The sequence below is a fragment of the Oncorhynchus mykiss genome, chromosome 8, assembly GCF_013265735.2.
Source record: "Oncorhynchus mykiss isolate Arlee chromosome 8, USDA_OmykA_1.1, whole genome shotgun sequence".
Classification (NCBI taxonomy): Eukaryota; Metazoa; Chordata; class Actinopteri; order Salmoniformes; family Salmonidae; genus Oncorhynchus; species Oncorhynchus mykiss.
Genome location: NC_048572.1, coordinates 75,444,839 through 75,458,255, shown reverse-complemented (window position 1 = coordinate 75,458,255; position 13,417 = coordinate 75,444,839). Strand labels below are relative to the sequence as shown.

The window sequence follows — 13,417 nt, the reverse complement described above, 5'->3', positions numbered from 1 at the left end:
CTGAGATGAGATGTGTCCTAGTGGAGGTCGGACGTACAAATGAATGATATGAATAAAACCCAAAAGTACTCGTTACATGTTGAAAGCTTAGCAGGACAGGAAAATGGTCCAATTCATGCACTTACTAAGAGAACATCGCTGGTCATCCCTACCTCCTCATGATTCCTGTAATGACTGTGTCTGCCCTGCCCCTGTGCCATCTCTGGGGCATGCTGATGTGAAGGGCGAGCCACTTTCTTCTCCACCCATGCGGTCGAGAGAAATGCATTCCGATCATATACTGTGACATTTCAAAATGCAATTGAGGGAAAACACTGCTTTGGATGCTTTGTCCACTTGTCCCTGCCGAAGAGAGGGGGCTCTCAGCTTACTGTAGGACATACAAATGGTGGGGATAGATTCTTCTATGATCATGAATGATATGAATGACACCCAAAAGTACTCGTTACATGTTGAAAGCTTAGCAGGACAGGGAAATGGTCAAATTCATGCACTTATTAAGAGAACATCCCTGGTCATCCCAACTGCCTCTAATCTGACTGGCTCACTAACCACAACAACTTTGTTTGTAAATGAGTGTTGGAGTGTGCCCCTGGCTATCCGTAAATAAAAAATAAGAAAATTGTGTCATCTGGTTTGCTTAACATAAGGAATTTGAAATGATTAATAATTTGACTTTTGATAATTAAGTATATGTAAAACAAATACTTTTAGACTTTTACTCAAGTAGTATTTTACTGGGTGACTTTCACTTTTACTTGAGACATTTTCTATTAAGGTATCTTAACATCTACTCAAGTATGACAATTGGGTACTTTTTCCACCATTGGTTTTTGATCACATTGTTTTCAATAAGACTGGTATGTTGTGCAATAACAAGATATGTCCACATTCTCCTGTGACAGTCAAAGCCAAAGTGGTTTGCCAAGAGACCACTATGACAGTGGAAGTGGAGAAGTCCTCTATCCCTGGAGTACATGAGGGCCATCTCCGCCTCAGTGATCCCAGTAACTCTGCCTGCGACCTGCAACGCCTCTCCAACAGCATCCACATCATCGGAGTCATCCCCCTCGATGCCTGTGGGACTCAGATAGAGGTAAGACCTCTGAAATGTCAAATATTATAGTGTGATGATATGTGGAAATCTATTTGGGTGTGAGACCCATTCACTCCTGGGTGATTGTCTATGTCATTCATACTGAACCTGGTCCGGGTGCATATTCACCCCAAGGGACAAATTAGGCTGAATCGTTTGATGTTTCTCACTGGGCAGCAGAAGCCCTCCCTTTCACCAAAACCCTAGATATTTACCCTTTCTCTGAGGCAACCCTTTCTAAATCATTCAGCCTAATGATTTAGAAAGGGTTGCCTCAGAGAAAGGGTCAAGATGTAGGGTTTTGGTGAGGGATGGCTTATGCTGCCCGGTGAGAAACATCAAAGGATACACCAACATGCTTGCTCATAACCCGAAGAGTTGCACAGCAATATAGAAATGATCTACAGTACCAGTCAAAAGTTTGGACACACTTATTTAGGTTTTTCATTATTTTCTACATTGTAGAATAATAGTGAACACATCAAAACTAATAACAAATATGGAATCATATATTAACCAAAAAATGGTTAAACAAATCAACATTTATTTGGGATTCTTCAAAGTAGCCACCCTTTGCCTTGATGACAGCTTTGCACACTATTGGCATTCTCTCAACCAGCTTCATAAGGTAGTCACCTGGAATGCATTTCAATTAAGAGGTGTGCTTTGTTAAAAGTGAATTTGTGGAATTGATTTCCTTAATACGTTTGAGCCAATCAGCTGTGACAAGGTAGGGGTGGTACACAGAAGATAGCCCTATTTGGTAAAAGACCAAGTCCATATTATGGCAAGAACAGCTCAAATAAGCAAAGAGAAACAACAATCTGTCATTACCTTAAAACCTGTTAGATCTCTAGGGGTGCTATTTCATTTTTGGATAAAAAACGTTCCCGTTTTAAGCGCGATATTTTGTCACGAAAAGTTGCTCGACTATGCATATTCTTGACAGTTTTGGAAAGAAAACACTCTGAAGTTTCAGAATCTGCAAAGATTTTGTCTGTAAGTGCCCCAGAACTCATTCTACAGGCGAAAACAAGATGATGCATCAACCAGGAAATTAGCAGAATTTCTGAAGCTCTGTTTTCCATTGTCTCCTTATATGGCTGTGATTGCGCAAGGAATGAGCCTACACTTTCTGTCGTTCGCCCAAGGTCTTAGCAGCATTGTGACGTATTTGTAGGCATATCATTGGAAGATTGACCATAAGAGACTACATTTTCCAAGTGTCCGCCTGGTGTCCTGCGTGGAATTCGGTGCGCAATTGCCAGCTGCTTGTACTTTTCCATTTGATATAGGGGAGAAACCATGTGTCCAAGAACGATATATCAATGAAGAGATATGTGAAAAACACCTTGATGATTGATTCTAAACAACGTTTGCCATGTTTTCAGTCGATATTATGGAGTTAATTTGGAAAAAAGTTCGCGTTTTGAGGACTGAATTTTCGGGTTTTTTTGGTAGCCAAATGTGATGTATAAAACGGAGCTATTTCTAATACACAAAGAATCTTTTTGGAAAAACTGAGCATCTGCCATCTAACTGAGAGTATCCTCATTGAAAACATCAGAAGTTCTTCAAAGGTAAATGATTTTATTTGAAGGCTTTTATGTTTTTGTTGAAATGTTGCGTGCTGGATGCTAACGCTAACGCTAAATGCTAACGCTAAATGCTAACGCTAAATGCTAACGCTAAATGCTAACGCTAAATGCTAACGCTAACGCTAAATGCTAACGCTAAATGCTAACGCTAAATGCTAACGCTAAATGCTAACGCTAAATGCTAACGCTAGCTAGCTACTTTTACACAAATGATTGTTTTCCTATGGTTGAGAAGCATATTTTGAAAATCTGAGATGACAATGTTGTTTACAAAAGGCTAAGCTTGAGAGATGGCATATTTATTTAATTTGCGATTTTCATGAATAGTTAACGTTGTGTTATGCTAATGAGCTTGCTGATAGATTTACACAATCCTGGATACAGGGGTTTTTTCATAGCTAAACGTGACGCAGAAAACGGAGCGATTTGTCCTAAACAAATAATCTTTCAGGAAAAACTGAACATTTGCTATCTGAGAGTCTCCTCATTGAAAACATCTGAAGTTCTTCAAAGGTAAATTATTTTATTTGAATGCTTTTCTGTTTTTGTGTAAATGTTGCCAGCTGAATGCTAATGCTAAATGCTACGTTAGCCATCAATACTGTTACACAAATGCTTGTTTTGCAATGGTTGAGAAGCATATTTTGAAAATCTGAGATGACAGTGTTGTTAACAAAAGGCTAAGCTTGAGAGCTAGCATATTTATTTCATTTCATTTGCGATTTTCATGAATAGTTAACGTTGCGTTATGGTAATGAGCTTGAGTCTGTATTCACGATCCCGGATCCGGGATGGGGAGATCAGAAAGGTTAAGACATGAATCTGATCATCCGGAAAATTTCAAGACTTCAAGTGCAGTCTCAAAAACCATCAAGCGCTATGATGAAACTGGCTGTCATGAGGACCGCCACAGGAAAGTTAGACCCAGAGTTACCTCTGCTACAGAGGATGTTCATTAGATTTAACTGAAAATAAAAATGCTTCACAGAGTTCAAGCAACAGAGACATCTCAACATCAACTGTTCAAAGGAGAATGTGTGAATCAGGCCTTCATGGTTGAATTGCTGCAAAGAAACCACTACTGAAGGATATCAATAATAAGAAGAGACTTGCTTGGGCCAAGAAACACGAGCAATGAACATTAGACCTGTGGAAATATGTCCTTTAGTCTGATGAGTCCAAATTTGAGGTTTTTGGTTCCAACCGCTGTGTCTTTGTGAGATGCAGAGTAGGTGAATGGATGATCTCTGCATGTGTGGTTCCCATTGCGAAGCATGGAGGAGGAGGCGTGATTGTGTGGGGGTGCTTTGCTGGTGACACTGTGTTTGATTTATTTAGAATTCAAGGCACACTTAACCAGCATGGCTACCACAGCATTCTGTAGCGATACACCATCCTATCTGGTTTGGGCTTAGTGGGACTATCATTTGTTTTTCAACAGGACAATGACACAACCAGGCTGTGTAAGGGCTATTTGACCAAGAAGGAGAGTGATGGAATGCTGCAACAGATGACCTGGCCTCCACAATCCCCCGACCTCAACCCTATTGAGATGGTTTGGGATGAATAGGACCACACAGTGAAGGAAAATCAGCCAACAAGTGCTCCGCGTATGTGGGAACTCCTTCAAGACTGTTGGAAAAGCATTCCAGGTGAAGCTGGTTGAGAGAATGCCAATAGTGTGCAAAGCTGTCAAGGCAAAGGGTGGCTACTTTGAATAATTAGTAACTGATTCTATGTGTTATTTCATAGTTTTGATGTCTTCACAATTATTCTACAATGTAGAAAATAGTAAAAATAAAGAAACACCCTTGAATGAGTAGGTGTGTCCAAACTTTTGACTGGTACTGTACATCTTGGGTGTTTTCAAGAGTTCAGTGCTGGCAGTGCCCACAAATGTAGCTATCTAGATGATTTCCCTCTCCATTTCTCTGAATTCAGGAGGATGATGACAACCTCCTCTTCAAGAACAAAATCACCACCTTCGACAACCCCAATGACATCATCACCAGGCACCACCAGGTGGAGATCCAGTTCTACTGCCAGTACGCCAAACGTGGCAATGTGAGCCTGGGCTTCAGCGCACACAGGGACAGCATCACAGTCGTGGAGAAAGGCTTCGGTATGTTCACCCACCAGTTTGAGTTCTACTAGACGAGTGACTACCCATTAGACGTGGTGGTGAAGCAGATGATCTACATGGACATCGAGGCCACAACCACCGTGAACAACACAGAGATCTTCGTGGAGTCTTGCAGAGTGGCGCCATATGACAACGCCAACTATCACCCCACCTACCCCATCATAGAAAACGGGTGAGACTCAGAACACAAAGGCATCCATCCATCATCGTCATAATGGCACTAGTCACTGTAATGTTAACGTTTTATTGAATACGAGATACGCCATTAACAGATTTTTCTGAATGAAAGAAACATGACCATTAATGCTGTAATATCATGTTTTATTTTACCAGGTGCAATGTGGACCTGACTGTTCAAATATTCTCACCCCGTCACAAGAGACATTTCCGGTTCAGAATGGAAGCTATCAAATTCATCGGACTGCACGACCTGGTAAATAGGAACAGGTTGCTGGATTATTCAAGGGTCATATTTACATTTGACATTTTATTCATGTAGCACTCTTATCCAGAGCTGAAAGTAAGCATTTTGTTGGACAATGTACAATATACCATGCGTATCCCGTACATACGACTAATAAAACGTTAAACTTACAGGAGCAATTAGGGTTAGTCGCCTTGCTCAAGGGCACATAGACAGATATTTTTACCTAGTTTGTTTAGGTATTTGAACCAGCGATCTTTCGGTTACTGTGCCAATGTTTTTAACCACTGGGCTACCCAGTATGATATCATCTCAGTTAAGTGACCTTTGATCTCTCTGGCTGTAGGTGTACATCAGCTGTTCAGTGATTCTGTGTGAGGCTGGGAACCCCAACACCCGGTGCGCCCAGGGCTGCATCAACTCCACCTCACCCCAGTCTGCTGATCACCACCACCGTAAGAGAGATGCCTCCATGCAAACGGCCAAGCATCACATTTCCCAGGGTCCTTTGCGCCTGATAAAGACTTCTGAGAGCTCAGGTAACACTTACCTTGAGGGTAATTAGCTCAGGACAAGCAAAAAATCTAATGTTGTACTTTGAGTTGAAGTTTTAAAGGACCTCTGCAGTCAAGTCCTCAAGATACATCTCTGGATGGGAGGGTATTTTGGTGTGTTTTGGTGAAAAAAGTGTTGACTTGTTTTCTTGTCTTTTCAGTGACCAACATGAACATGGTGTTCATGGCTGGATGTTTCCTAGCAGCCATTGCCATGGTGTGTGGCTTTGTCCTCTACAAGGCCAAAGCAACAGGGGTCAAATATCAGCCCCTGCCAACATTTGAAACTTAGTCAGATGGGAGCTATCCTTTCACATGTAGCCTGTGCTATGTAAATATCTATTTGAGCATGGTAAAGTTTTTAATTACACTTTGGAAGGTGTATCAATACACCCAGTCACTACAAAGTTACGTGTCCTTCCTAACTCTGTTACCGGAGAGAAAGGAAATCGCTCAGGGATTTCAGCATGATGCCAATGTTGACTTTAAAACAGTTGCAGATTTGATTAGCTGTGATAGGAGAAAAATTAAGATGTATCAACAACATTGTACTTAATCCACAAAAAATAAAAAGATTTCCTGAAGAAGATCTCTGGTTAACTTTTTTAGGCTAGTGGACAGCATTCAGAATTTTGGATGAAAAGCGTGCCCAAAGTAAACTGCCTGCTACTCAGGCCCAGAAGCTATTATATGCATATTGGTAGATTTCGATAGAAAACACTTTAAAGTTTCCAAAACTGTTAAAATAATGTCTGTGAGTTTAACAGAACTGAAATGGCATTCGAAAACCCGAGGAAAATCCATCCAGGAAGTGCTATGGGTGTTTTTCCATTGAAAGCCTATCCACCATTTAAAGGGATAGGACCCAGATTCTGTTCCCTATGGCTTCCACTAGCTGTGAACAGACTTTAGACATTGTTTCAGGCCTTTATTCTGAAAAATTAGGGAGAATGAGCAGTTTCAATGAGAGGCCAGTGGAAAGTCCCCAAACCTGTTTGGTGCGCAATCCCGAGAGCGCGCCTTTCGTTGTTTTTCTTTTATATTGACGACGCTATTGTCCGGTTGAAATATTATTGATTATTTAGGCTAAAAACAACCTGAGGATTGATTATAAACATCGTTTGACATGTTTCTACGAACTTTACGGATACTATTTGGAATTTACCTCTTGTGACCGCATTTGAGCCATTGGATTACTGAACAAAATGCCCCAACAAAATTTAGGTTTTTGGATATAAAGAGGGACTTTATCAAACAAAACAAACATTGATTGTGTAATTGGGAGTCTTGTGAGTGCAACCATACGAAGATCATAACAGGTAAATGATTAATTGTATTTCTATTTCAATCTTTCGTGACTAATCTACTTGGCTGCTAACTGCTTGTAATGTTTTGTGCGCTGAGCGCTGTCCTCAGTGACTGGGTTTGCTTTCCCCGTAAAGCATTTTTGAAATCTGACACGGCAGCTGGATTAACAACAAGTTAAGCTATTTTGATGTATTACACTTGTGATTTCATGAAAGTTAAATATTTATATTCATTAAATCACAAGTGAAATATAGTGAAACACAGCTTAGCCTTTTGTTAATCACCCTGTCATCTCAGATTGTGAAATTATGCTTTACAGCCAAAGCAAGACAAGCATTTGTGTAAGTTTATCGATAGCCTAGCCTAGCATTATGTCCAGCAAGCAGCAGGAAGCTTGGTCATGAAAATCAGAAAAGCAATCAAATTAAATCGTTTACCTTTGATGAGCTTCGGATGTTTTCCCTCACGAGACTCCCAGTTAGACAGCAATTGTTCATTTTGTTCCATAAAGATTATTTTTATAGCCGAAAAACCTCATTTTCTTGTTCACGTTTTGTTGAGAAATCCACCGGAAATTGCGGTCACGACAACGGCAAAACAAATTACAAATTAGATCCATAATATCGACAGAAACATGGCAAACGTTTTTTATAATCAATCCTCAAGGTGTTTTTCAAATATCTATTCGATAATATATCAACCGGGACAATTGGCTTTTCACTAGGAGCAAGAGGAACAATGGCCGTCTTACGCACAAATCACTCTGAGAGCCACCACCTGACCACTGACGCAATGTTGTTGTTCACGCTCATTTTTCAAAATAAAAGCCTGAAACTATGTCTAGTGACTGTAGACACATTATGGAAGCCATAGAAAAAGGAATCTGGTTGATATCCCTTTCAATGGTCAATAGGGATGCATAGGAAAGCAGAGGTTTCAAAATAAGAGTCACTTCCTGATTGGATTTTTCTCAGGCTTTCACCTGCAATATCAGTTCTGTTATACTCACAGACAATATTTTTACAGTTTTGGAAACTTTAGAGTGTTTTCTATCCTAAGCTGTCAATTATATGCATATTCTAGCATCTGGTCCTGAGAAATAGCCCGTTTACTTTGGGAACGTTATTTTTCCAAAAATGAAAATAGTGCCCCCTAGCCTTAAGAGGTTTTAATTAACATACATTTCAAATCAAATCAAATCAAATCAAATTTTATTTGTCACATACACATGGTTAGCAGATGTTAATGCGAGTGTAGCGAAATGCTTGTGCTTCTAGTTCCGACAATGCAGTAATAACCAACAAGTAATCTAACTAACAATTCCAAAACTACTGTCTTGTACACAGTGTAAGGGGATAAAGAATATGTACATAAGGATATATGAATGAGTGATGGTACAGAGCAGCATAGGCAAGATACAGTAGATGGTATCGAGTACAGTATGTACAAATGAGATGAGTATGTAAACAAAGTGGCATAGTTTAAAGTGGCTAGTGATACATGTATTACATAAGGATACAGTCGATGATATAGAGTACAGTATATACGTATGCATATGAGATGAATAATGTAGGGTAAGTAACATTATATAAGGTAGCATTGTTTAAAGTGGCTAGTGATATATTTACATCATTTCCCATCAATTCCCATTATTAAAGTGGCTGGAGTTGAGTCAGTGTCAGTGTGTTGGCAGCAGCCACTCAATGTTAGTGGTGGCTGTTTAACAGTCTGATGGCCTTGAGATAGAAGCTGTTTTTCAGTCTCTCGGTCCCAGCTTTGATGCACCTGTACTGACCTCGCCTTCTGGATGATAGCGGGGTGAACAGGCAGTGGCTCGGGTGGTTGATGTCCTTGATGATCTTTATGGCCTTCCTGTGACATCGGGTGGTGTAGGTGTCCTGGAGGGCAGGTAGTTTGCCCCCGGTGATGCGTTGTGCAGACCTCACCACCCTCTGGAGAGCCTTACGGTTGAGGGCGGAGCAGTTGCCGTACCAGGCGGTGATACAGCCCGCCAGGATGCTCTCGATTGTGCATCTGTAGAAGTTTGTGAGTGCTTTTGGTGACAAGCCAAATTTCTTCAGCCTCCTGAGGTTGAAGAGGCGCTGCTGCGCCTTCTTCACAATGCTGTCTGTGTGAGTGGACCAATTCAGTTTGTCTGTGATGTGTATGCCGAGGAACTTAAAACTTGCTACCCTCTCCACTACTGTTCCATCGATGTGGATAGGGGGGTGTTCCCTCTGCTGTTTCCTGAAGTCCACAATCATCTCCTTAGTTTTGTTGACGTTGAGTGTGAGGTTATTTTCCTGACACCACACTCCGAGGGCCCTCACCTCCTCCCTGTAGGCCGTCTCGTCGTTGTTGGTAATCAAGCCTACCACTGTTGTGTCGTCCGCAAACTTGATGATTGAGTTGGAGGCGTGCGTGGCCACGCAGTCGTGGGTGAACAGGGAGTACAGGAGAGGGCTCAGAACGCACCCTTGTGGGGCCCCAGTGTTGAGGATCAGTGGGGAGGAGATGTTGTTGCCTACCCTCACCACCTGGGGGCGGCCTGTCAGGAAGTCCAGTACCCAGTTGCACAGGGCGGGGTCGAGACCCAGGGTCTCGAGCTTGATGACGAGCTTGGAGGGTACTATGGTGTTGAATGCCGAGCTGTAGTCAATGAACAGCATTCTCACATTGGTATTCCTCTTGTCCAGATGGGTTAGGGCGGTGTGCAGTGTGGTTGAGATTGCATCGTCTGTGGACCTATTTGGGCGGTAAGCAAATTGGAGTGGGTCTAGGGTGTCAGGTAGGGTGGAGGTGATATGGTCCTTGACTAGTCTCTCAAAGCACTTCATGATGACGGAAGTGAGTGCTACGGGGCGGTAGTCGTTTAGCTCAGTTACCTTAGCTTTCTTGGGAACAGGAACAATGGTGGCCCTCTTGAAGCATGTGGGAACAGCAGACTGGTATAGGGATTGATTGAATATGTCCGTAAACACACCGGCCAGCTGGTCTGCGCATGCTCTGAGGGCGCGGCTGGGGATGCCGTCTGGGCCTGCAGCCTTGCGAGGGTTAACACGTTTAAATGTCTTACTCACCTCGGCTGCAGTGAAGGAGAGACCGCATGTTTTCGTTGCCGGCCGTGTCAGTGGCACTGTATTGTCCTCAAAGCGGGCAAAAAAGTTGTTTAGTCTGCCTGGGAGCAGGACATCCTGGTCCGTGACTGGGCTGGATTTCTTCCTGTAGTCCGTGATTGACTGTAGACCCTGCCACATGCCTCTTGTGTCTGAGCCGTTGAATTGAGATTCTACTTTGTCTCTGTACTGACGCTTAGCTTGTTTGATAGCCTTGCGGAGGGAATAGCTGCACTGTTTGTATTCGGTCATGTTACCAGACACCTTCCCCTGATTAAAAGCAGTGGTTCGCGCTTTCAGTTTCACGCGAATGCTGCCATCAATCCACGGTTTCTGGTTAGGGAATGTTTTAATCGTTGCTATGGGAACGACATCTTCAACGCACGTTCTAATGAACTCACACACCGAATCAGCGTATTCGTCAATGTTGTTGTCTGACGCAATACGAAACATGTCCCAGTCCACGTGGTGGAAGCAGTCTTGGAGTGTGGAGTCAGCTTGGTCGGACCAGCGTTGGACAGACCTCAGCGTGGGAGCCTCTTGTTTTAGTTTCTGTCTGTAGGCAGGGATCAACAAAATGGAGTCGTGGTCAGCTTTTCCGAAAGGGGGGCGGGGCAGGGCCTTATATGCGTCGCGGAAGTTAGATTAACAATGATCCAAGGTCTTTCCACCCCTGGTTGCGCAATCGATATGCTGATAAAATTTAGGGAGTCTTGTTTTCAGATTAGCCTTGTTAAAATCCCCAGCTACAATGAATGCAGCCTCCGGATGAATGGTTTCCAGTTTGCAAAGAGTTAAATAAAGTTCGTTCAGAGCCATCGATGTGTCTGCTTGGGGGGGGATGTATACGGCTGTGATTATAATCGAAGAGAATTCTCTTGGTAGATAATGCGGTCTACATTTGATTGTGAGGAATTCTAAATCAGGTGAACAGAAGGATTTGAGTTCCTGTATGTTTCTTTCATCACACCATGTCACGTTAGTCATAAGGCATACGCCGCCGCCCCTCTTCTTACCAGAAAGTTGTTTGTTTCTGTCTGCGCGATGTGTGGAGAAACCCGTTGGCTGCACCGCTTCGGATAGAGTCACTCCAGTGAGCCACGTTTCCGTGAAGCAAAGAACGTTACAGTCTCTGATGTCCCTCTGGAATGCTACCCTTGCTCGGATTTCATCAACCTTGTTGTCAAGAGACTGGACATTGGCAAGAAGAATGCTAGGGAGTGGTGCACGATGTGCCCGTCTCCGGAGTCTGACCAGAAGACCGCCTCGTTTCCCTCTTTTTCTGAGTTTTTTTTTTTTTGGGTCGCTGCATGGAATCCACTCAGTTGTCCTGTTTGTAAGGCAGAACACAGGATCCGCGTCGCGAAAAACATATTCTTGGTAGTACTGATGGTGAGTTGATGCTGATCTTATATTCAGTAGTTCTTCTCGACTGTATGTAATGAAACCTAAGATGAGCTGGGGTACTAATGTAAGAAATAACACGTAAAAAAACAAAAAACTGCATAGTTTCCTAGGAACGCGAAGCGAGGCGGCCATCTCTGTCGGCGCCGGAAGTAGTCATGTTCCAGGGCATGTTCCAGGTCGTCTTTATTTGAAGCGCGTTTCACAGATGGGCAGATCTCACAAAGTCGGGGGAATTTCCACGAAACCAGCAAACCACACCAATGACATGGCTTGAGATTTTCAGATGAGGCCTTCATTCCTGGAATAAATAGCAAAGTGTACCAATGCATCATCAGGGTTTTCAATGTGGAGCAAGACACATCATGGGAGTTGACCATTGGTCTGAAAACCAACCATTTCTGTTCCTTGGACAGCGCAACAACGCACCCAAAAATGAGAAAATAACTACATTATTGTTTAACTGTGCAACCATTGAAAATAATGTTATATGATGATACATAAGGGTTCAATATTATACATATTTGTAAGTGCATTTACAAATGGTTAATAGCTAGATGTAAATAGTAGCTCACTATTTGACAAGCACTGACAGGCTATCACACTATTTTGACCAATTTGTTATAACCCATATGATGTTTTATAATGCATTTACAAATGATTAAATTACCATTAATAACATCGTTGCAAACCCTTTATAAACCCTTTACAAACCTTGCCTAATTCATTTCTTCTTGGACCCTCTTTCAGTAGAAGGCTACCTCAAGCAAATCGATGCCTCCAATTCTATGAAAAAATCATTTTTACAGACACTGCTCACATATAGTTTGTGTGGCTAACACGGAACCCAAACCGGCTGCGCGCATGCTCCATCGTGCATACATTTATTTTGTCCCCCTACACCAAACGTTATCATGACATGCAGGTTAAAATATCAAAACAAACTCTGAACCAATTACATTAATTTGGGAACAAGTCAAAAAGCATTAAACATTTATGGCAATTTAGCTATTTAGGCTAGCTAATTTGTCCTGGGATATAAACATTGAGTTGTTATTTTACCTGAAATGCACAAGGTCCTCTCCTCTGACAATTAATCCACATATAAAACGGTCAACCGAATCGTTTCTAGTCATCTCTCCTACTTCCAGACTTTTTCATCTTTGAACTTATATGGTGATTGGCATCTAAACGTTCAGAGTATTACTACACCGACCGGCAACACAGTTCGTCTTTCAATCACCCACATGGGTATAACCAATGAGTAGATGGCACATGGGTACCTGCTTCTATAAACCAATGAGGAGATGGGAAAGGCAGGACTTGCTGCGAGATCTGCGTCAGAAATCTAACTGATTTCTATTTTAGCCCTTGGCAACGCAGACGCTCGTGAGCAGTGTGGGTGCAATAATTGAATAACATAGGTTTCTAAATTTATTTTGCAACGCTTGCGCACGCGACGCGAGCGGTGTGGTCAGCCTATTACACCTCAGCTCCACTATAAGCGTCCTGTGCATCATTTCAATGTGACGTTCTACCTGCAACACGGAGAGTGTAGAGGACCAGAGGGGAAGAACATCTTTAATCTATTTCCCCTACTGTACTGTACCATATTCATCGATTATGGGTATGTACAATAGCTTTGGTTCAGTTTTTCACAAGTACTCTCAAATTGTTGCTAGTGATCCTCTAATCACACGTTGCTTTTGTTTACATTGTGAACATAGCCAATGTAGCTTATTGACTTCATAAATCTTAGTAAAATAACCAGTGG

General features: G+C 42.3%; 1 protein-coding gene across 1 annotated transcript; it reads left to right on the top strand.

Moving 5' to 3' along the window:
• Positions 1-851: 851 nt before the first annotated feature.
• LOC110530622 (CUB and zona pellucida-like domain-containing protein 1) lies at positions 852-6,225 on the top strand. The gene is given in 5 exon segments (XM_036986857.1): positions 852-1,096; positions 4,636-5,009; positions 5,171-5,270; positions 5,608-5,818; positions 5,977-6,225. Coding segments are annotated over 5 exon segments (1,050 nt in total). The 5' UTR covers positions 852-862; the 3' UTR covers positions 6,108-6,225.
• The last annotated feature ends 7,192 nt before the right edge of the window (positions 6,226-13,417 follow it).